Here is a 22,860-nt window from a genome sequence, read left to right as displayed (position 1 = left end):
TGAGGACCCTGCCCCTCACTCTGAAAGAAAAGATGCAGCCAGCAAAACAAAGTGCTCAGGATCCACCCAGAACTGGTTCAGACCGGGGTCAGGGCCCACATGCACCAAGAGAACAAAGACTTTAGGGGTATAAGTACAGGACTCCTGACAACAGAAAATTAGATCATCCTGGAAATCAAGAAGGAACCTCTGCCAAGGAGAAAGCTGAAACTGAAGAAGGAAGATTGTCCTGCTGTTGCTCTGCTGGACTGACCTGTTGCTTTGCTGCCAAGGAGCGGGGAAGGACTTTGCTGCTGAGCTCTGTCCCCTGTCTTGAAGGAATCTCCAAGGGCCTGAGAGGAGCTGGCTCCCTGTTTTGAAGTCCCAGGAACAAAAGGACTTCACCCCCAGCTTCCCTGAACTCTGCTGAGAGTTCTGTCCTTCCTAGAGTGCTTGATCCAGTTGTGGGGCCTCTGGAAGTTGTACCTGAGCTGGGAAGCTTGAAACTAACCTTGAGAGACTTTTGAAACTGAAAAGTGTCGCATCGCTCGCTTGCGGAGCGCATCCCAGACAGTGCGAGAAGTTTCCCGCCGCTACGGAGGTCGAGATCGTCGCAGCGCCTGATGCCGCTGCCAGAGACGTCGCATCCTTCGTTTGCGGGACGCACCAGACCGGTGCGGGAGAATCGAACATCGCTGCGAGTATCGTCGCAGAGCCTGTCGTCGCGGGGTGAGATCGCCGTCCCGCTTGCTTGCGGACCGCATCACGTCGCTGCGAGCATCGTCGCAGAATCAACGCATCGAGGAGCTGCGAGAGAGAGGATCCCCGCTGGACCGCACATCGTCGCCCCGGAGATCGTCGCAGCCCTTACGAGATCGTCGCATCGTGCCTTTGCGAGAACAGACTTCAAACGGAACCTACGCACCGGAATCCATACAAGTGGCCTTCCTCCCCATACAGACCGGATTCGTCGCAACACGCCCGCTGCTGCAGCGGGGCTGTCGCATCGCCTCCCCAGGGTCTCAGGAGCAACGCATCGCTTGTTTTTCACCGCACCAGCTTCTGCTTTTGGAACTTTGTTGCAACTAAAAGGTACTGTGAGTAAACGTGACGCAACTGTGAACTTTTCACGCATCAGTAGAAAATTCTATCGCAACGTAGAGAATTCTAACGCAACCGTAAGAACTCTTTTTGAAACCATATTCTTGAACTGTGTATGTTGGATTTTTGTCGTTTTGGTCTTGTGTAGTTTAGATTAAAATACCTTTATTTTTCTAAACTGTTGTGGAGTCAGTTTGTGGTGTTTTCACTGTGTTACTGTGAGTGTTGGTACAAATACTTTACGCATTGCCTCTGGTTAGCCTAGACTGCTCGTGCCAAGCTACCTAGAGGGTGAGCAGGGGTTATCTCAGAGGGTTATCTCCTTGCCCTGACTAGAAGCAAGGGTCCCTATTTGGACAGTGGTACCTACCTCTGCCAACTAGAGACCCCCAGATCTAACAGCAGGTTATCACCCTGTCCAAGTAGGGATCCTTCTTCCTACTCAGGATAAGGGAGTTACACTTCTAAAATAACCCCTGCTCAGCCCCCTTGGTAGCTTGGCACAGTCAGGCTCATCTCAGAGGCAGTGTGTAAAGCATTTGCACATAACCAACAGTAATACAGTGAAAACACTACAAAAGGACACCACACCAGTTTTAGAAAAATAGCTGATATTTATCTGTGTAAAACAATCCAAAACGATAAAAGTCCAACATACAGTGATTAAAAAAAAAATAAAGCAAAAATAGACTTTATAAACAGTTCCTTGAACTCACTATCTCCATCCCGGGATATCACAATACAGTGAACAAACAAATCAGATAGTTCTGGCTGACCACAGCGTCGCAGGCCAGCTACGGTGTCGGGAATACCTGCAAAACAGTACATTTTGAAATGCAGGACGACGAGGAACTTGCGATGAGCTCTGATGAGCCGGCATCGGTAGAGAAGTCATCGGGCCCTTAAAGTACCACACGTTGCAGGTTGAACTCTGTGTGGTTGACGTCAGGAGCGCCAGTGGACGTTGGGGCTGCGGTGCGAAAGCTGCAGTGCAGCATGCCGTGCCCTCAGGTCACGGTGACTGCAGCATGACTGTTTCCAGCAGCATTAGTGAGACCAGGGCTGCGGTGGGAAGTGGTGTGGTGCTCATTGAAGTATTAGCAGATCACGGTGCAGCCATCTGCGGCGTCATTGCTAAAGCGCTGACGTACTGGAGTCGATGTCGCCAATGACTGTGGGCCAAGCCTGCGGTGTGGGATGGGCAGTGCATCGTGTAACTTACGAGCGGTGCCCCCAAACCACAGTGCAGGCAGCGGCGTCAGCTTGGAGCAGCGGCGTCGCCGAGACCAGGGCTGTGGTGCGCAGAGGGACAGTGCTTCATGTTCTCCACGAGCGGTGTCTACAAGTCACGGTGAAGGCACCGGCATCGGGGATACCAGGGCAGCCGTGGGAAGTGAGGTGGTGCAGAGTGCAGTGCCCACAGGTCACAGTGCAAGCAGCTGCTCTGTGGCGGCGAACGGCAGCCTCAGAGAGACCAGGGTTGGGGTGCAAAGTGCAGTGGTACCCTTGGTTCCCAGTTCTGGTAGTAGATGAACTTGAAGTCTTTGTTGTTCATGAAACTTATTGGGCAGGGGGCAAGCTCTACCTCAAGCCCTTGGAGAAACTCAGGGAAAACAGATGCAGAAAATCTAGGCTAGTGCTTTCAGTGCCCAAGACAGAAGCAGTCACTGCAGGCAAAAAAGCAAAGCACACAGCAAAGTGGTAGTCCCTAATCACAGCTTCACCAGCTCTTCTTCCTGGCAGGTTTATTGATCTAAAAAAGGTTCTTAAGTCCTTGGGTCAGGGCCCCAATATTTATACCACATTTTCCTTTGAAGTTAGTACAATCAAAGTTCCTCTAGCACACATAAACGAGCTCAGCTTGGCTCAGGCCAGGTTTACCACAGGAGGTGGAGACAGCTTTGTGAGAGACAGACACTTTCCATTCAGGTGCAAGCGACTACTCCTCCCACTACTCTCAATGCAGCCAGGTCTATTCAGCCTGGCTATGAGTCACTCAGGAAAGGCGGGACACACTTCAACCCTCCCCTTGAGTCGGTCAAGGGTGAATACACATCCCCAGCCCTGTCACTCCAAACCCAGACAAGAAATACACAAATCGCAGAGGAACACAGGATGGTTAAGCAAGAAAATGCACCCTTTCTAAAAGCAGACAATGCCCAGAAGTGGGTCCCGGGCTCACTGTGCCCATTGATCATGAGAGGTGATGCTCCGAAACCAGTCCCAGGAAGCTTGTTTCCGGTCTAGCGAGGTCCTGGCTTGGCAGTTCGGGCTGGACTGTTATCATGAGGCACAGGGTCAAGACTGATTTGCAAATGGCTGGGTCTAAACTGGGGTGGCATGGTGAGAAAAAGAACAATGGATTTAATCCAGATCTTTTGAGTGCAGGTGAAAGTTTGATGTGATCTGCATTCAGTCCATCGTCTGTGTGTCACACACAATACAAAAGTAATCTTTACTAAAAGATGCATTTTAAAATTCGGAGTTCAGGAAGCCTAAACTCTATTTCTATATCTTGTCCCTATGGAATGTTATGCTTGTAAGATGGTACAAAGAAACTCCCAGGTTACCCTAGAAGACAGATAGCATTGCCACAGTGAAAACTAAATACACAGTATTTCACTATTAGGACATGTAACACACACTAGTACAGGTCCCACCTTTCACACACACTGCACCCACAGGGGCATCTTGGGCCTACCTTAGGGATGTCTTATATGTGAAAAAAGGGAAGGTTAGGACCGGTCAAGTGGGTGCACTTGCCAGGTCGACATGGCTGTAAAAATTGCACGCAGACACTGCAGGGGCAGGTCTGAGACACCTTTGAAAGGCTACCTGTGTGGATGGCACAACCAGTGCTGCAAGCCCACGGGTAGAATTGATTTACAGGCCCTGGGCACACACTGTGCACTGTACTAAGAACTTACCAGTAAATCAGAATATTCCAATCATGGAAAACCAATCATAACACAATGTATAGTAGGAGCACTTGCACTTCAACACTGAATAGCAGTGAGAAAGTGCGCTGAGACACTAAACCATCAAAAACAAGGTCAAAAACAGGAGGCCAAAAAGCAAAAGTCTGGAAAGACTGGAGGTAAACCAGCTGAAAAAGCAAAGTCCAACATTAGTCATACAAAGTCTTGTCAATGGCATCAGGCACCAGCGAAAACGGTGGATGTGCGTTGATGTTGTAAACCAAAGACCGACATGCACATGTAGGTCTAGCTGTGTGCAAAAAAGATCAAAAGCCAATGCAGAATCACCAAACGGAGTGACAAAATTCATTTGGACACTGTCGTAAAATTACATTAAAAGTGAACGGGTGCCCGATGACTTTTATTATATACAGTGGTTCGTCAATTAATATCATGCCAGCAGAAAAGTTTAAAAGCTTATCTCCTGTGCCATGCCTTACCCAGTCAAACACAAAGGTATACAGGTGGGGTGCTGCTAAACAGCTACAGAGTCAAGGGTAATTGTAATTTGAATTGTAAATGGATACTTGTATAGCGCACTACTCACCCGCAAGGGTCTCAAGGCACTTGTACGAATACCGCTGTGGAACCCATCCTGGCTTTCCCTGTGAGGAGTCCACTCCTGGGCACCCCCAAGGTGGAGGCCAGGCATCCTTAGCGTTGTGGGGGCTGTTGTGGAGATTAAGCAAGCTATTGCCCAGAGTTGCAGAGTGGGACTCCATGATTGGAATAGGCACCGAGGCGAGAATTATCATGTCCGTGGAATTTTTGAGGCGGGGAATTGAACCCTGGTCCCGGGCTACACCTCTGCATCAGGGTCTGCCGCTCTAACCATTGAGCCACAATTCTCCAGGGTCATTTGCAGCAAACATGAAACGCAAAGCAACATCAGTGCAAGCGCCAACTGGCGTTCTTCAGGAAACTTCGAGTGTATGCCTACTTAGATTTGCTAATGCTGCTGACATGGGACTGAACTCTCTCAATACCAACTTCTTTGCCCAGTCTGGACTCGCAAGTCAGTTCCCGTTGTTGTTTCATGGCCTAGGAACACTTGAAAAAATGAAGGTGAAACTTCATATGAATGATAACATTTACCCGGTTGCCCAAAGGCTTGCCTTTCACGTAGAAGAAGCCATTGAGCAAGAACTAGAAATGCTGATGAGGCATGACATCATTGAGTGCTTCACCTATCCTACGCCGTGGGTTTAGTCCATAGTTGCGGCGCCAAAGATGGACAGCAGTGGTGCAGTGCGCATTTGTGTTGATAAGCGACAGGCCAACAAATAATCAATAAGGAAAGACATCCTGGTCCTCACACAGTGGATATGATCATGCAGCTGAACGGAGCCAAAGTCTTCTGTGGTTGACTTCTTCACTTGACCTAAACAAAGGATACCATTAACTTCAGCTGGAAGAGAACTGTAGGTACATTACTACGTTTTCAACTCATGTTGGTTTGTTTAGATACAAAAGACCGAGTTTTGGACTATCTTTGGCGGCGGAGATATTTCAGGATGTAATTCGCCAAGTAATTCAACCTGTTACACGCACTTTCAAATACAGTGACGGCATACTGGTATTTGGGACAACACAAAAAGGAGCATGATAAGGCTCTTATACAAGTGTGCAAGCTACTTGATACAGGTCGCACTCTAAATGCAGCAAAGAATTAGTTTCACAAGACCAAACTTATGATTTCTGGGCACATATTCTCCAATGGGGGAATGAACCCTGACCTTGCTAAGGTGCAAACACTGACATCTCTAATGTCCAGCACGCTAGCAGCTCTATCCAATGAACAGAATATTGCTGCTTCCAACGGAGATAAAGACATGCTGATCCTCAAAGACCTAATTACAACGCAATCATTAAAGAAAAGTATTCAACTCTTCGTTGAAGATGTTGAATTCCAAAAATTAAATTGGGTACATGATGAGCTAGCCATTCCCCAAGAGGGTATCACATTGAGAGGCTCGAGAATCATCATACTCGGGTGCCCAAGACAGCAAGTCATTGAGCAAGCCCATGAAAGGCATCTTCGCATTCTAGTCACTAAAGGAACCCTAAAAGATAGAGTGTGGTTCTCTCGCCTATAACGAATTGAGAAAGAACTGAAAATGTGCCACCTTTGTAACTGTTTATCCCCCAATGTGACGCACCAGCCTTTGACACTGGTTGACCTCCCTGCGCATGCCTGGAATAGAGTTGCAGTTGATTTCTTTGGTCCTCTAGGAAATGGACATAATCTCATGGTAGTCACTGATGAATATTCACATTTTTCTTTGGTGAAGAACTATCAACAACCCATGACAGTCATCGAGCAGCTTGATGACATCTTTGCAGCGTGGGGCACCCCAGCTATTCCAAATTTGACAATGGCCATCTTTCAATAGCAGATACTTCAAGGAGTGTCTTGTACGACTTCATGTGCAAGCATCAAAAGAGTACACCTCTTTGGCCCCAAGACGATGGTGTTGTTGAACGATTTATGGCACCCTCAAGAGGGTAATTCAGCCAACATTGATGGAGGGAATCGATCTAAAACAAGCAATGTGTCAAGCCCTTTGTGCCTATTGATCAACTCCACACTTTGCAACAGATGAGAATCCTGACACTTTGCTATTTAGGAGAGCCATAAGTACCAAACTACCACAATGGACATCGGACCAATCAATGAATGCCAATAGGGTTCATGTCACAGATACTTCTCAAAAGAGCAAAATTACGATATATGCTGATCAGCGCCGGTGCGCCCAAGAAACAGTCTTCGACAAAGGGAATTGGGTACTGGTCAAACAAAACCAGAAGAGGAAAATGGACACTGTTTCCTGTCGACCCTAAGAGGGTTGTGACATGCAAAGAACACATGCTGACTGCACATTGTTCCAGAAAGTCCATCACACAGGACTGGTCACACTTCAAACATCTTGCTCACTGTTCGTCAGCCCTTGAGAGAGGTGACCCCACCTGAATGTCCGGATCAAGCATCTGAGCATATGTCATCGGTGCAGAACTAAGGTGCAACCGAAATATCCCATACCACCTGATCTGCCCGACCAGTGCAAGTGCCTTGAGGAGCACTGAGGAAACATGATGTTAATGTTGTTTGTACTTTACTTAATTCACATGCTTCTGGGCTGGGGAAGACACTAAAACATGCAAGTGGCATAAGACTGCAACACACGCAGGCCAGGAAATATTTCGGTGCAGCCACTGTGGTTGAACTGTGACAATAAAGTAGAAGCCCATCACACAGCAGACTTTGGCAGCTCATGTAGGGCGGTCAGGTCACATAGCTTCAACCAGGAGGCAGCTTCTGGAAAGCACTCTGAAAACGTTTGCTCCTTGAGGTTGACCACTGCGCTAGGCATGTCCTCTGTTACAGCTTGAAGATTTAATGTATGTCCAATTAAACAACACCTGCCTAAGTTAAGACTAGAGCTGGGTGCGGAGATGAAGCTACAAACCCTTAACTGCACACTCATTCACTCCTTCAGAGGAAGACATTCAAATTCCGTGTGTTTATTATGCTGGAATCTGCATCAAGGGCCAGTGCTTGATTTGTAAAATATTGAGCACCAGGGCCCAAGGTATTAATCACTAGTCGCCTTGCCGCTTGCATAACCCAACACATTTTTTAACTACAGGTTTTAAGTTCAAGTTTTACCATTTTTATAAAAGTTATATTGCATAGGTGGTGCTGCTCTAATGAACGCTGCATACAAGTACTCAGGTCCCAGAGCCACCATGTAAGGATACTTAACAGTGTTTATACACATAAGCGTCAGTGCCGAACATCGGAAAACACCATCACAAATTATGCACTGGTATTAGCCCAAGGCACATCAGTTCTTGTTTCACAATGTGGCCAGCATGTACCCAGCATACACTGAGCTCTTTTACCACAGCTACAGCACATGTCAAACATCAATATGCAATGTACACAGTAACTCCTGATGTGGTTGACATAGGAAGAGTGATTGGAAATGGGGACAGGAGATTGGTCTTATGCTTCTTGCTTGCATTACATCATTTCCTCTCTTTGTACATATCAAGACCGTACATCAAAATAGTGCTTATTAGCCTTATTCAAAATCTACACATGGATCATTTTATGGCAGATTTTTTGAAGACGTGTCAAAAGTCACCACATTAACAACTAAAAAACAGCCCAGAAACACAGCTACTAGAGCAGACCCCTTTTGTTTAGTTTACCAAATTTGCCCTACAAAATCAGAATAAAACAGATTCAGTGCTCCAAGCACACTTGGGTAAGGCAAAACTAAAAGGGTGAAGCAAAATCAGTTTTCTTGTTAATACGGAAGCACAAAACATGCAAATAAATACTACAGACGAATTTGGACTGGAAAAATCAATACTTGTTAATGCAAACATGGAGAATACCTGACTTCTTGGTGTGCTGTTCTTGTACAAACTTCTCTTGCTCTTTTTGAAAATCCCCAAGAATGGTCTAAAACAAGAAATTAAAATATTAACTATCACAATTTATGATCTATTTACAGAAGACTTTTCCGCCAACAATAACAGCATACTTGACAATTAATTTTCATTTATGCAACTATGTACCTTGTTGAAAGTTTTCATATACTTTTCAGGAAAATTCTCTAAGCATATCAATACCAAGTGTTTTCTCTTTAAACGATCGTAATAGTTACACAATTGAACCAGAGTGAGCCAATCCAGATTTCATTTCATGTAACGGAAGGTCTCTCATGCTTTTGCCATCAGACTAGATTCACACACAACAGGTAGGTTGACTGGCTGCATACTAATAAGTGGCATTACTGTCTCTCAATGGAGCTGAATCTCATTTCCCAGCACCATACACATCACTGGGGATTCATGTCACGGCCCAACTACTTGGCTGGTGAGGCCAACTACCAACAGCTTCAGCAGTAAGACCCTTAGGTATGTATGATTAAAACCGAAAAGTGAGTTTAAATCAGCCTGCAGTATTCTCGCAAATTACAATGGAGTGTATGTTCTTGCAAAAGTAGCACACTATGGGGTCGATTCCAATGTGGGTCGTATCCGAAACGGATTAGGGTTTGCCAAATCCGACCCGTAGCCCTTTTTTCCGACCGACTCGTTCCCAGTTCCGAACGACCAAGTACGATGCCTGGAAACCGTTCGGGCTAACCGAATCAGTTCCGAAAGGTATTCGGGCAGGTCGAGCCTTTCCAGAGCCAATTCATACAGTTATATGGACTTCGTTTCTGAACGAGTGAGTACGATGACCGATTCGGACAGCCTTTCCAAATCGGTTTTCCCGGAACGAAAAGGCTGCTGGAATCAGTCTTTGGGGGCCGTAGCAGGGCCCCCTTCATCTGGGGCCCCGAATCGGGCCAGTGGGGGTAACCATGGGCCCCCCTTTGCAACCATGCAGTGTGTGGCAGGCACAATGGGATGCCCGCCACAGGGTGCAATGTTTTCCCCACCCACCCCTTTCTTCAATGGGAGACTGTGTTCACGCTCGGAGTACAGGTTCCCATTTAAGTCAATAGGAGTCTGACCGAATCGTATGTGGATGATTCGTATTCATTTGGTCGGACTTCCCAGATCCAAGGCATATGGAAAGCATTCCTGAACCGATTCAGTCTGTATGCTTTCCGAACAAAATCGTAATCGGGCCCTATGTGTTTTCCTCCTTTTTTGGTCTGACTATGGTTTTAGTCGTCTGAAAATACCTATTGCTGGCACAGCTCATATATATACCTCCATACCATATATCATACATAAAAAGGCTGTGGGTCAGCCCTGCTCAGCCACTGGATCGTTTAGGTGCATGCTCTAGAGGGGTTAGCACCATAGGTTCCGTTTACTGTTCTGAATCATTCCATGACATATGGCAGTAAAATACATTTTTGGCATCCTCTGAATTAGTGATTTAGAACAGAAAGTAGTCCGTTGTATTTGCTGCAATGCTCTCTTTTCCTTTAAAAAAAACATTAAAAAATTAAAACATAGACTTAAAGCTTCTGTCGGCAAACGCTTGTCTTTCCAAAGTTAAAAGAATTGGGGGAACAACGAAAAGGAAGCAGAATGAAGCCTCGTGTTTGGTAAGAAATGCATGTCATGTTATTCACAATATGGCAACACCATACAGCTGTCAGAAGGGACATGAAAGCCTGGAGGAGGAAATCTATACTAGAACTGATTCAAGATAACCTTTTTTAAGGCAAGAGCTTTTTGATGTATTTTACCAAACCTTTTTTCTTTCTTTTCGCAGTGCTACTGGCAATTTCCCATAACTTGGATATTTTATATGTTCTATTAGATTATTACAGTATCCATTATTTTGACTTATGATATCTTCTATGACACTGAAAATGTTATGCCCTTTACAAAATATGCTAATTTTAAGTATGTTTTTTACCTGTGCAACACAACATTTTTCTATCCATTGTTCCGATAATTCTAGTGCTGCTGGTTTCGTTATTGGCTTCTTTTTGGTCACATTTACCTGCACTTCCACAATTGTTTTTTGTTACCAATATGAACTTTTTTTCTTCCGAATCTTCTCACATCCCGCTATATAAAACTGTAGAACACTCGCTGCTGCCTGCACGTATGTTAGGACCTGGCATCCTTGGTGTGGTTCCCTGGCTTTTTGCCCTCTGATCTCCCGTTTGGCGGACTTCATTTTTGCTTCCTTTAGGATGCTGGGCACTTTACCACTGCTGATCAGTGCTAAAGTGCATGTGTTCTTTCCCTAAAACATGGAAAACATTAGGCTTATCCACAGTTAGCATATTTAATTTACTTATGAGTCCCGAGAAAAGACCACTACATGTGCCCAAGGCCATTACATTTAATGCTACTAGTGGGCTGGCAGCACTGATGGTGGCACCCACTTTCGTAGCCCTTTAAACATGCCTCATGCCTGCTATTGCAGAACCTGTGTGCAATTTTTAAAGGCCATATAACCTGGCAGGTTAACCCTCTTTCCAGGCCCAAACCTTCCTTTATAATACATATAAATCATCCCTAAGGTAGGCCCTGGACAGCCCCAGTCAGCCCCAGTGTATTTAAAAGGTTGGACATGTACTTTAACTTTTACATGTCCAGGTAGTGAAAAACTCTTACACTCGTTTTCCACTACTGCAAGGCCTATCTCTCCCATAGGTTAACATTGGGATTACCTTATGACATTTTATATGTTCAATTTCCAATGGGAAAAGATTGATAGTTTGAGTTTGGTGTTTCTTTGGACTCTCAATTTAAGATCACAACTAATGGTAAAGTTGGATTTTAGGTTGCAATCCTGAAAATGCCCCTTTTAGGAAGTTGGCCTTTTCTTACTTTAGCCATTTGGACGTCTCAGAATACAACTCTGCGGTGGGGGACAGCTGGGCTTTGTGTATTCCCTTTAGGCAGACACACAAAAAGAGAGCTTAGGTGCCTGGTGTGTCATTCAAATCCTGATGGGCCATCACCAGACTTATAGGCCCTACTGGGCGGGATGGAAGGGAGCAGCGGACACTTGCACCTGAATAGGACTGTTACTGTCTCCACACAAAGAGATGCATAACCCCCTGTAGGGAGTCTGGAGCTAGGGCAGGAAGGCCAGGGACTGTGTACACTTCAAAGGCCTCTCTTTGAAATCTTCCCCACTTCATAGGCACAACTGGGTATGAGTACTGGACCACAGGCAACTTAACTTCAGTACATTTCTGGACCTGAAGATATTCTGCAAGGTAGAAGGAATGTGGTCCTTCTGAAAAGACTGTCACTCTGCTGGACTTTGTTGGACTCCAGCTTTGCTGCTGTCCTCCTTGCCTGGGAGTGTCCCGAGAAGGACTGGATCTGCATCTCTACACTTCCAGAACCAAAGTGACTCCAAGAGCTTGCTGGCTTGCCTCCAGATCTGAAGTCTCAGGGACATCAAAGACTTCCAACAACCCTTCTACAGCCTCTGAACTAAGCCAACTGTGAGCCCTGCCCTGCCAAATAGCAGCAATCCAGCTATGAGCCCTCTGAAGTTTTCTTTCCGCTTTTCTGCAAAAACCACACATCGCCATTGTTGTGCTGGTCGGAAGGCACCCACCTTACCACACCGCATCACCGCTACAGACAAAGATATTGTAGCTCCAGATGCGCGGCTCGACGAGGACGCATCACCCTCATCGTGATGGGTTCGCCAATAATACATCTCCAACTGCGCAGATCGGAACCGATGCATCGCCTACATCCAGCCGGATCAACGAGGACGCATCGCCTGATCTGCTACTCTCATTGGTTCTTCAAAAACAATGATTCCTCCATCCGAAGGTACTTTTTTCAGCGGGACAAGGCTGTTCCTTGTATCCGACCCACACTCCATCGCAGTCAGCCTGAACATTTGGCTTTACTCAGGTCAAGCACAACCAGATGTCCCTGGTTGGCGCGTTTATGCTTTTAAGCTCACATTTTCAGATATTCTTTAAAAATTACTAATTGGATTTTTGTTATTTTGGTCTTGTTTTTTCACTAAATGAAGCTCTATTTTCTAACCTGGTGTGGATAATTTTGATGTGCATCTGTCTTTACCCGACTAGGATTGTGGTCCCTACTTGGACAGGATCCTGCCCTCTGCCAACTACAGACCCAATTTGCAGCAATATACATTTATTTTTCATTTTTTTTAATGCTCCTATATACGCATGCATAATGTTTTCAACTGAACCCTTATTGATCATGATCCCTTCACATCAGAGGAGGAATCTTACTGCTTTATGTTGAAGTATGTGTAATTGAATATTTCAGCATTGAAAAAGCAGCTTTTGGCTCACAAATATGTTGGTTATTTATGATTAAATCAGTTATATTTCTGTGACTATGCTCAATTTGGATTACGCATACTTAAAGAATTTCGACTATGTTTGTGTCACTCTTTTCAGAATACTTATGTGGTTACATTAACTTAGGATTCTACATATTTTATTTATTTATTTAGGAGTTTGTAGAGAGCATGTCTACCCCCAACGGGGGTGTCCCGGCACTGAGGTAGACAGCAGATAACAGGCATGGAGAAGAGAACTAGATGCTGGTAAACAACCAGGTTTTCAGAGCACGCCGAAAAGTTAGTTCTGACTCCAATGAACAGATGGAGAGTGGCAGAGCATTCCAAAGTTTGGGGGTTTAACAGTGACGGCTCTGCCACCAGTTCTTGCCTTGCAAAAATGGGGAATAGCAAGGAGACACTGGTAGTTGGATCTAAGGGTCCGGTCGTGATGGTAGGGCTGGAGTCTAGCTCTCAGGTATGCTAGGACTAACCCCCTTAATGCTTTGAATGCCAGTGTAAGGGCCTTGAATTCGATCCGTTAAATCACCGGTAACCAGTGAAGATTCCTCAGGTGGGGGATAAACGAGTGGCGGGAAGGTATTTTAAAAATCAACCAGGCAGCAGCGTTTTGTATTATCTGCAGACGCCGAATCAGATAGGCGGGAGTTCCCAGATAGAGACTGTTGGCGAAATCCAAGTGGGATGTAATTAGAGAATGGATTACTGTTCGGCGGCACTCCAGGGGAAGGAAGTGGAGGAATTTCCGTAGTGTGCGAAGCTTCCCAAATCACGAGAAGGAGACTTGTCGTATTTGGGTTTTGCAGGAAACTTCATGGTCTAGTCTGAAGCTGAGATTTCTCACTGAGTCAACGTGCTCAAAAGAAGGATTCATCTCCGACGGCCACCAGATGCAGAAAGGGGGGGGGGGGGGAGATTTTTGGTTAAAAAAAAAAAAAGAGTACTCTGTTTTTGTCAGAGTTAAGCTGGAGACAGTTCAATGACATCCAGGCCGAGATGTTACTCAGGCAGTTTCTAAAGTTGGAAAAAGCATCTTCAGAATGCTCTTCGAAAGAGAACACAAATTGGTTGTCATCCGTGTAGGAGATCAACCTCACCCCCGCATGATTCTACCAACGTCGCAAGAGGTGAAAGGTAGACGTTACAAAGGAGAGGACTTGAAGCAGAGCCTTTTGGAACACTGCAGAGCAAGGGATTCGCGTCAGAGATAAAAGGATGAAGAAAGACTTGTTGAGAACGGTTTCCCAGGAAGGACCGGATCCAGGACAGGGCCGTGCCCTGAATACCCAGGTCTCTTAATCTATCCATAAGAATGGCGTGGGCAACCGTATTGAATGCCACGGACAGATAGAGAAGCACCAGCATTACTGCTTTGCCCAAATAAAAGAGCTTGCGGATACTCTCAGCAACTTCAAGGAGGTCAGTCTCTGTACTGTAGCCCGCTCTGAATTCAGACAGAGTCACGAAAATGATTTTTACATTCCAGGTGTATGGAGAGTTACTCATGAACTATTTGTTCAAGAATTTTTGCAGGTGCCAGTAGGAGGGAAATGGGTTTATAATTTTTTTTTAAACAGCAGGGTCAGCATCTGGTTATTTGAGGATCGGTAGAAGATAGGCCTGCTTCCACACTGCAGGGAAAGATCTAGAACACTACGAAGAATTCCAGATCTGGCTCAGTGGGGCGTTGATGCAAGGTGCCAGGAGTTTAAAAAACTGAGCCGGGCAAGGGTCGACCCAGATTTGCAGGGTAGGAGTTTTTGGAGAAAACTTCGAGAGAGAGAGAGAGGACGGAAAGTGATCATGATATCATTGCTGACCAACAAAGCCGTGGGCTCTGGAGTGGACTGTGGGGGGGGGGGGGCAAAGGTGGAATATATATCTTAGATTTTATCCTGAAAAGAATCTGATAGTCCTGTGCACAAGGGCATGGTAGGGAGAACTGTACTGGCAGTGGCGGCTGGCTTGGTAAATTCTTGTACTATTTTAAAATGAGTTGAGTTTAGTTTAGTTTCCTGCTGAGTGGATCTTATTGGTGAAACAGTCTCTCATAATTGTGCGCTTTAGTTTGTGAAAAGAAATTTGGGCTTTTTTATACGCCAACTTAGCCACGGGGTCATAGGATAATCTCCAGACGCGCACTAGTTTTTTGCAGTGGCTTTTTCCTAAAATATCTTTGTAGTAGGATTTTTACTATCCAGGTTTCTGAAAATGTTTTGTAATAAAACAATATATAATTTCAGTTAAAAGGTTCTCATGTTATAATTGTTTCTGTCACACTAAGGAGTTTCCAAGTCTTTTTTTCTGTTAAAGAGATCTTTCACAAACACAGTTATACCCCCTTCTTGTGTGTGGAGTTGAGCATGAGGTCTCCTACTCAATGTGTGTAATGTGCTTGAATAACATATGTTGTTAACATCTGACAATCCAACTTGCTTCACCTGATTTTGAAATAGGTTTGCCTAGGCATGCTTGTGTAATTGATGCAAATAAATGTTTTATCTTCTCAAGTTCTGTCAATATAATTAATTAATACCCTTCATACTGCTAGGGAGTATAAGGCCAACTCTGCCTAAACTCACACGTTTTGTAATAATGCAGGGAATTTCACAGCCTGTCTTGCAAGAAAAGGTGAAACAATTTTGAGTAAGAAACTAGGGTGATTGCAAAGAACCACCTTGTCTTCATACAACTAAATGCATGGCTCCTTTACAGATGGTGCTTAGCACTTACAGACTCTGAAGAACGAATTGCAACAAGAATCCGGCCTTCCAAGTTAATGCCTGCAAAGTACATGGATGTAAATGTTTTAAAGGTAGTCTATATTGCATTCAAGACAAAATTTAGCACCAAAGAGCATGAATGGACAGTTCTTGGTGGTATCATACTTTTAAGTCCTCTATAAAGGTTTATCTACAAGAAGTGGTTTTTATGTTTAAGTAAGAAGCTCTTGCTGCTAGATGAACTCTAATGGAACTATAGGTTAATTCACATTGTGGTAAAGAAAGTAGGCATTTCACAATGTCACTCGGGTACTCCTTTCAATCGATCACTGGAGAATGAGGCACAATAAGTGGTAAAAGTTTCTATTTAGTAGCAAAGCAAGTTCTAGCAGTTGGGAGTCTAGCCTCCCTTAAAACCATCTTTCACTCGAGGAAACTGCAGATAACCATCTCCAAGACATAAATAGCCAAGTCCTAAATTGAGCGCTTGTGGACTGAGATGACAAATCTGACCTTGTTGTTGACTGAGCAAATCTGGGTGAAGGGACAGCTTGCATTGTGGCTGAAGGAGCACATAATCAAGTTGAGTAAACCAAGCTTGTCTTGCCCGCATAGAAGCCACGACAATTAGTGTCATGGCTGCCTGCCGTATTTATTTTCTTTGCTCTTATGAAAAGAGTGGGATAGATGGAAACACAAACAAATGTAGACACCGGGCATTCCCCTAGGGCTAGCGGTGTGGTTATCTTGGCATGAAGCTGTGGCATTTTCTGTAACACATCTGTCTACAGCTCCCACTAGTATATTTTCTGACTGTCCATGCTCAGGTGATGTCCAATGTTTTTTTTTGCCTCCCATGGATGTTCTGTTACAAGACAGGTCTCTCTGGCTAGTGTCCAGTGCTAAATCGTTTGCACATGCATGGACAGCTAGAATGAGAGTGTGCCCTGCTGCTACTGAGTGAACCATATTGTCATCCTGTCTGCTTGAATGAGGTCTACCTTTTAATGGAGATTCGTCTGAAAAGCCTCCATTGCCAGCAACACTGCATTTAACACCAACTCGTAGATGTGCTGCTGCTTTTTTAGGCTGATTCCCTGAACTACTAGGCCTACCAGGTGTTGTTCCTATCCAGTGACAGATGCATCCGTTGCAGTAGTCTGTTGCAGCTGAGGGTTTGCAAATTGTCAGTCCACCAAGACATGTTGCCTGCTTCACCATACCAATCTATGTCTTACACTGGGTAACAACAATGTTCTTGCTAAACATTCATGTAAAGAACATATATACAAGCAGAAATAAGGAAGCAATATAGTATTTCATGTCATCATTCCCAATAACTTCATAAGTATCCTTACTGCCAGAAACTGTGATGGATGGTGGAGATTAATCATTCTCTGAAAACAAGGCACACTCTCCTCTGTGGGATAGAATTTTGCCTTAATGGTGCCATATTGCTTTTAGGAAAATATGGATGTGGTATTTTTCACAGTAAGAGGAAACTGTAGTTTGTCAGAAAAATATACTGTTTGTTGGATTTGTCCTAAGCATTGGGGATCGGTCGTCTTCTTTAAAAGACTGCAATCTAAATAAGGGTATAAATGTATATGGTGATGACCCAAATCCATCACAGCCACAGCAAGATATTTCGTAATGATGAAAGCAGATTTCATTCCAAATGGTGAAACTTGGAATTGGCAATGTTTTTCACCTACCACAAACCAGATAAGCTGGCAAAGGCTTGAATGCATTTGTAGGTGAAGTACCTTGATGTCGAGCGTAGTTATGAAATCAACCTGTATCGGTACTGGGATGACCTACTGCATCACTTTCAAGTAAATGTGAATTGTGATAACACAGATATGGAAGATGTTCACTATCCATTCTTTAGAGGTTAAATAAAACCCAGTGTGTACCCCCATGTTCTGTTGATTGTGAGGTGATGCATCAATTCTCTACTTGGAAAACAACTATGCAATTGCCTCGTGCAGCAGCGGCAAATATGGTTAGGTACATTTGCGTTTGCATGATGGAATTATGTGGAGGAATGTGATAGAATTATTTGTAAGATCTACCGTCTACCTTAGCTATTACCCAATTGTTGCAGTAGCAGTTGAAAAGTGAATTGTGGTGCCTAACAAAAATATCTTATGTGAGAAAACTGCCTGTCTGCGTCTAGTCCCAGTAGAAGGATTTCTAGTGTTGCAAACCCCTACATGTTTCACTGTTTCCATGTGTTTTTTATTTTTTGAGTAAATATCAAACTGAGGACCCACAAATATTAACCGTCAAAGGGCACATTGATAAGACACTGCTGGACTTATGGTCTGAAGCCTGAGACATAAAGCCATGCATGTCTCCTGAGCAGGATGATCGATTCTGTTAATCTATTCATCTAATTGGCTATGTCCACATGTGAGAAGTTGGCCTGATAGGTGATGTTTCCAATTATGGAACCACCTATTATCAGACCAAACAATCCCTTATGGTGTCAGGTTGTAAGTCAACCTTGTTAGACAAGCTATCCTAGGGGTAGCATGGACTAAGCAGCCTAAAGGCTTAACTTAAGAGGTCGTGTTAAGCGAGCTGTTTTACCACATACAATCCTGTAATATCAAATGAAAGGACACCACACAAGTATATATTATAAAAATATATGTGTTTATTACTAAAAACAATCCCCAGTATTCTTTATGAATAAAGGGGCACAAGCGTTAAATCAAAAGCACAGTTTAAACATACAAGTTGCACAATTATGGATGAGGGCGGGTGGCCACTCAAACCATATACTAAACAAGTGGTATAAGAGATACCAATCGAACAGTGGTTAGGCCTAGGGCCTAGGGAATCGCTGGGAGCAGTCAGGACAAGCAGTGCTGAAGTCGGGAGAGGCCCACGGGATTCGGGAGCAGTGCGGAAAGCGCACGCATGCACCAATGTTAACCAATGGTGCGTAAAAATGACAAAGTTAGAGTTTAAGGACACTTCCGCTGAACCTAGAGGAACAAAACTTAAGACACAGACCCTAGAGGTGTGCACCAGTGTGGGAACACCGGCGGAGCAAAGTTACCTCACCCACAGGAAGCGGGTGCACAGGGTCGAAGTTGAGTCGGGTTTCGTCACGCAGGCTCTTGGTGCTTGAAGCTGCAAGGGCTGCAGGCGGGGTGAAAGAGAAGTGTCCGGTGGAGTCCAAGGGTGGACTCGAGTCGAAAAGTACCTGAAAGCAGAGGGGACAGAGTCTGGGTCACTCAGCAGTGACCAGGGTGGAACCAGGACGGAACCAGGCAATGTTGGGCGCAATCAGGTCGCTGTCGCGGTGCTTCTCTCCGCTGTCACGTGGGCTCTGGGGCATCTACGACGTCCAGGAGCAGGTCACGATCTGTCCCACGCAGGCTCTCACCGTCGGCGCTGTCGGCTTCAAGATTGGAGCAAACAACACTTGGCAAAAGCAATCCACGCGGAACCGGGAGATTGCTTCTCACTCGAACCAGGAAGGTCAGAGTGGGGGCTCCTTTTCAGGGGAGCTGGTGCAGATCTGGAGCAACCAGATTCACAAGTCGGTTTCAAGTTTTCGTCGGCACAGGGGCCACTAGCCGGCTGGCAAGTGACCGGGCCAACGCGTTGAGCCAAAAGTAGCAGAAGGGCCCCACGCAGCACTCGATGAGTGTAGAGGGGTGAGCTTCGGTGCAAGAGTGGCTCAGGGTTGGGGCTTCTCAAACCCCGGTGCACAGCTTCGAGGGTCACTCGTGGGCTGCACGGTCAGCGTCTCGTGGTCAATTCAAGATGGCGTGCCCCACGCTTCCGGTCGCCTCCACGGGTCTCAGCTCTGCAGGGACTGTGGATCGGGCTGTTGGAAGGTAGGCAAGCTTGATCTCGTCGATCTCAGTCGCTCGAGTTCCGGCGGGAACTGCAACCAAGTAGACGTCGAGGGCTGGATGGTGCCTGCTGCTGCAGGGTGGTCACTCCTTGACCACAAGGGAGATTCTTCGGGCTTCCACGTTGAGATGGAGGTCCAAGGGTCCAGAGTTTCGTTTCTAATGTTTCTTCCAGGAAAATCTGATGTGCATTGGCACTGCTCCCACTCTTATTCGAATCTGGGGGGCGTGATTACCTGCTAGGTCCCCCCCTATGGGTGGGACCCAGGAAGGGGGTGGATACACCCCTTTCCTTTGATCCAGGCCGCCCTGGCACGAGGGCTGGAGTGCCCCAGAACCGGTTTGGCCGGATTATGCAAGGGGCAGCCTTGTGCGCCCCAGGCAGTGTCTGGTTTCTTTCAGACCTCCCTGCTACAATCCACTATCTCCTGTCTGGAGGGTGGTGACACCCTCCTGTGGCAGGAAACCCTTTGTCCAGGCCCCATTTGCTGAGTTTCGGTCAGCTGCAGGGGTCCAGACTCTTGTCTGTGGCAGAGGCATCCATTTTGTGGATCTAAGGCCCTTTTAGAAATTAACCGCATTAAAGTAAAGGAACATGTCTTACCCCTCTAGAGGGGTGGAATGCTATCCCCGTCGCCAGAACTGGCGAGGGGATAGTATTCCAAATCGTATGACACCTTACACGACATGTTTTGATAAAGCCAAACCAGAGTTGCTATATAACCGCGAGGATTATAAGGCACTTAAGAGTATATGGTATGGCATTATCCTGAAACAGCTTAGGGAGTTGTTCCCGACAGCTGCAGACAGGCTCAGCTCATGCTAGAGCTCCATCTCACATGAAACCACGCACTCTGCCTCCAGGATTGATGAGGCCTTCCATAGGAGTGGCTCACAGGTTAATATGTGTCCAGATATAGGTTTAGATATAGGTATACTATATCTAAGCAAGGGGTGATTACACCACCTTACCCCAGCTGAGTGATCAGCCAGTTGTGTCAATTTAAGAACCAGCCAGGGGTGGCAAAAGATATGCTGCAGCCCCTGGTAGGCCTTGGTGGGCCCTATGCCCTGGGCACCTATAGTGCATTATACAGGGGCTGACAAGGAGTCCATTTCCAATTGTGGTATGTACATTACTAAGACTACATCTGCCTGTTTTGCGAAACTGAGTATGATCAAAAAGATTTTGCCTTACCTCCCATTGAATGCTCGTAGAACGGTGGTTCAGTCTCTGATCACGTCTCACTTAGACTATGCGAACAGTCTCTACGCAGGTGCCCCGCTTTACCAGATTGAACGTCTGCAAATCGTGCAGAATGCCGCTGCCAGATTGATTGGCAATATTCCGTTTCGACAATCTGTAGCACCTTATCGTAAACAACTGCATTGGCTCCCTATTACTAAACGGATTCACTTTAAGATACTGATCCTTGCTTTTCGAGCCTTGAACAATCTTGGCCCAGGCTATCTGAAAAAACGTCTTGTTCTATCACACTCTGTGAGATCTTTACGATCCAATAGTTTGCGTCTCTTGGTTGTCCCACGTTTCCGCCTTTCTAGAGTAGGCGGTAGAGCTTTTGGAGTAGCAGCTGCTAGACTGTGGAACAACCTCCCCTTGGAGCTAAGATTTGTCCCCACTGAATCCATCTTTCGCCGCAAACTAAAGACTTGGCTGTTCTCTTCTTGATTCTCTCCTCCTTCTCAGGGCTCATTAGTTGTTAGCGCCGGGACACCCCCTCGGGGGTAGCCGTGCGCTCTATAAAATTCAAAAATAAATAAATAAATAAATACATGGAATCCATTTTACAGAGAGAGCAGATGGCCTGGGGTCCTGATTAGCAGGGAACCAGGTCAACTAAGTCAAAAAACCAGCTAAACACAGGCAAAAAATCTGGGGTAACCATAGTCAGGTAGCCACCTTCCTACACCACAGCATCCAAGTAACAACAAATATCAGTGTTAGAGAGGTTATGACTCGCCCACAAGACAGCACGCTGCCTGGTTGCGAAAGGCCTTTTGTGGGGTATAAAGAAAATTACAGTGGGCATAGAGACCACAAAGTGGGATGGGTATGCCCAGACGTGGGTCCCTTGCTCACTGTGCCACTGGATTCAAGCTAGCCTGGCTGAAGAAGGGTGACATACCCTGAAACCGATCCCAGGTTGCTTGTTTCCAGTCCAGGGAGGACCGGACCTGGCAGTTCGGTCTGGACTGTTCCCATGGGGCACAGGGTCAAGACTGATTTGCATATGGCTGGGTCCAAACTGGGGTGGCGTAGTGGACAAAAGAACAATGGATTTAACCCAGATCTTTTGACTGGGGGAGAATGTTTGCATTGTCAGAATTCCGTCCAGCATTTGTTTGCTGTAATCCTTTTCACTCCAGCATCAATACATTTCCTTTCTTTATCAGGAGGTGGATCCTCATCTGATCCCCTGCTGATCGGCTCTTTTTGGCAGTGTGGACCACGATGGAGTTAGGTGCACTTGCCCTTCAACATGTATAGTGGGTCCTAGAGGTGACTGAGTCTTTGCTGTGGTCTTAAAACTTTCCTACCATTGTTCTTCACAACCTACTCCTCTTCCCCTACTGAGACTGTCACTCTATGTTGACAGGCAGCTCTTTGCATAATTTAATGGTGGACCGACACTTTGTCGGGATGACAGGCTTTGATAGGATGCGATTACGAACCTTCCTTATCTTTTTTATAGATTTGTACAAAGCACATCAGTTGATAACATTATTATCATTCAATGCCATTTACATAAATACCATTGTGAAAATTAAAGTGCCGAACAAGTACAATGCAATATCTTCTAATCTGTTTAGCCAGCGCCAAAAGGGGCCCCAAACCAGTTTCAACTCACTCATACTGTACCAATCTCCAAAAAAGCTTCTAACGGGTCACCAAAACTAAAATAAATAAAAAACAGTTTACCACTGACAGAGCTGTTTTCCATCCAAACCTCGGTACTACAGTCGATGTTAATAGTGTGCTTTTACCTATGCAAATGTTTCAAAAACGTTTCTAAGAAATAGGGTAGAGTAATGGTAACAAAGTGCACGCCTACTATTTACCCTAGGTAACTGAAAAACGGAGCGAGAATAAGCTCATTGATATAAATAAGCAATAGGTTCCTGGTGTAAGACGTGAATCGGCCTCAAGCATCCAGTACTAAATCCAAACCCTTGCGCAACAGGACAGAGAAAGGGTCAGTAGACCCTGTCTAACGTATTTTCCACATCATACAGGATCACTCAGCCAGACTTCCCACAGCTACAATATAAAAAAGTGGTTGTAGCTGCATTAATATGACCAGTTGAATCCCTTCAAGGTATCAAACTGTGCTATATAGGCAATAAAGGAAGATCATCACCCTGGCAATTCGTATAACAAT

At 45.5% G+C, this 22,860-nt stretch overlaps 1 protein-coding gene across 2 annotated transcripts in view; it reads right to left on the bottom strand.

Moving 5' to 3' along the window:
* Positions 1-22,860, bottom strand: part of SYAP1 (synapse associated protein 1) — a 202,623-nt gene that overhangs the window by 82,540 nt on the left and 97,223 nt on the right. For both annotated transcript variants that reach the window (XM_078657670.1, XM_078657671.1), the window contains exon 3: positions 8,463-8,529. In XM_078657670.1, the coding sequence (XP_078513796.1) occupies positions 8,463-8,529 (67 nt within the window). The remainder of the gene's footprint in view (positions 1-8,462; positions 8,530-22,860) is intronic.

This window comes from Lissotriton helveticus, chromosome 8, assembly GCF_964261635.1.
Source record: "Lissotriton helveticus chromosome 8, aLisHel1.1, whole genome shotgun sequence".
Lineage (NCBI taxonomy): Eukaryota > Metazoa > Chordata > Amphibia > Caudata > Salamandridae > Lissotriton > Lissotriton helveticus.
Note: the sequence above shows the minus strand (reverse complement) of the source record. Positions and strands in the feature narration are given on the sequence as shown.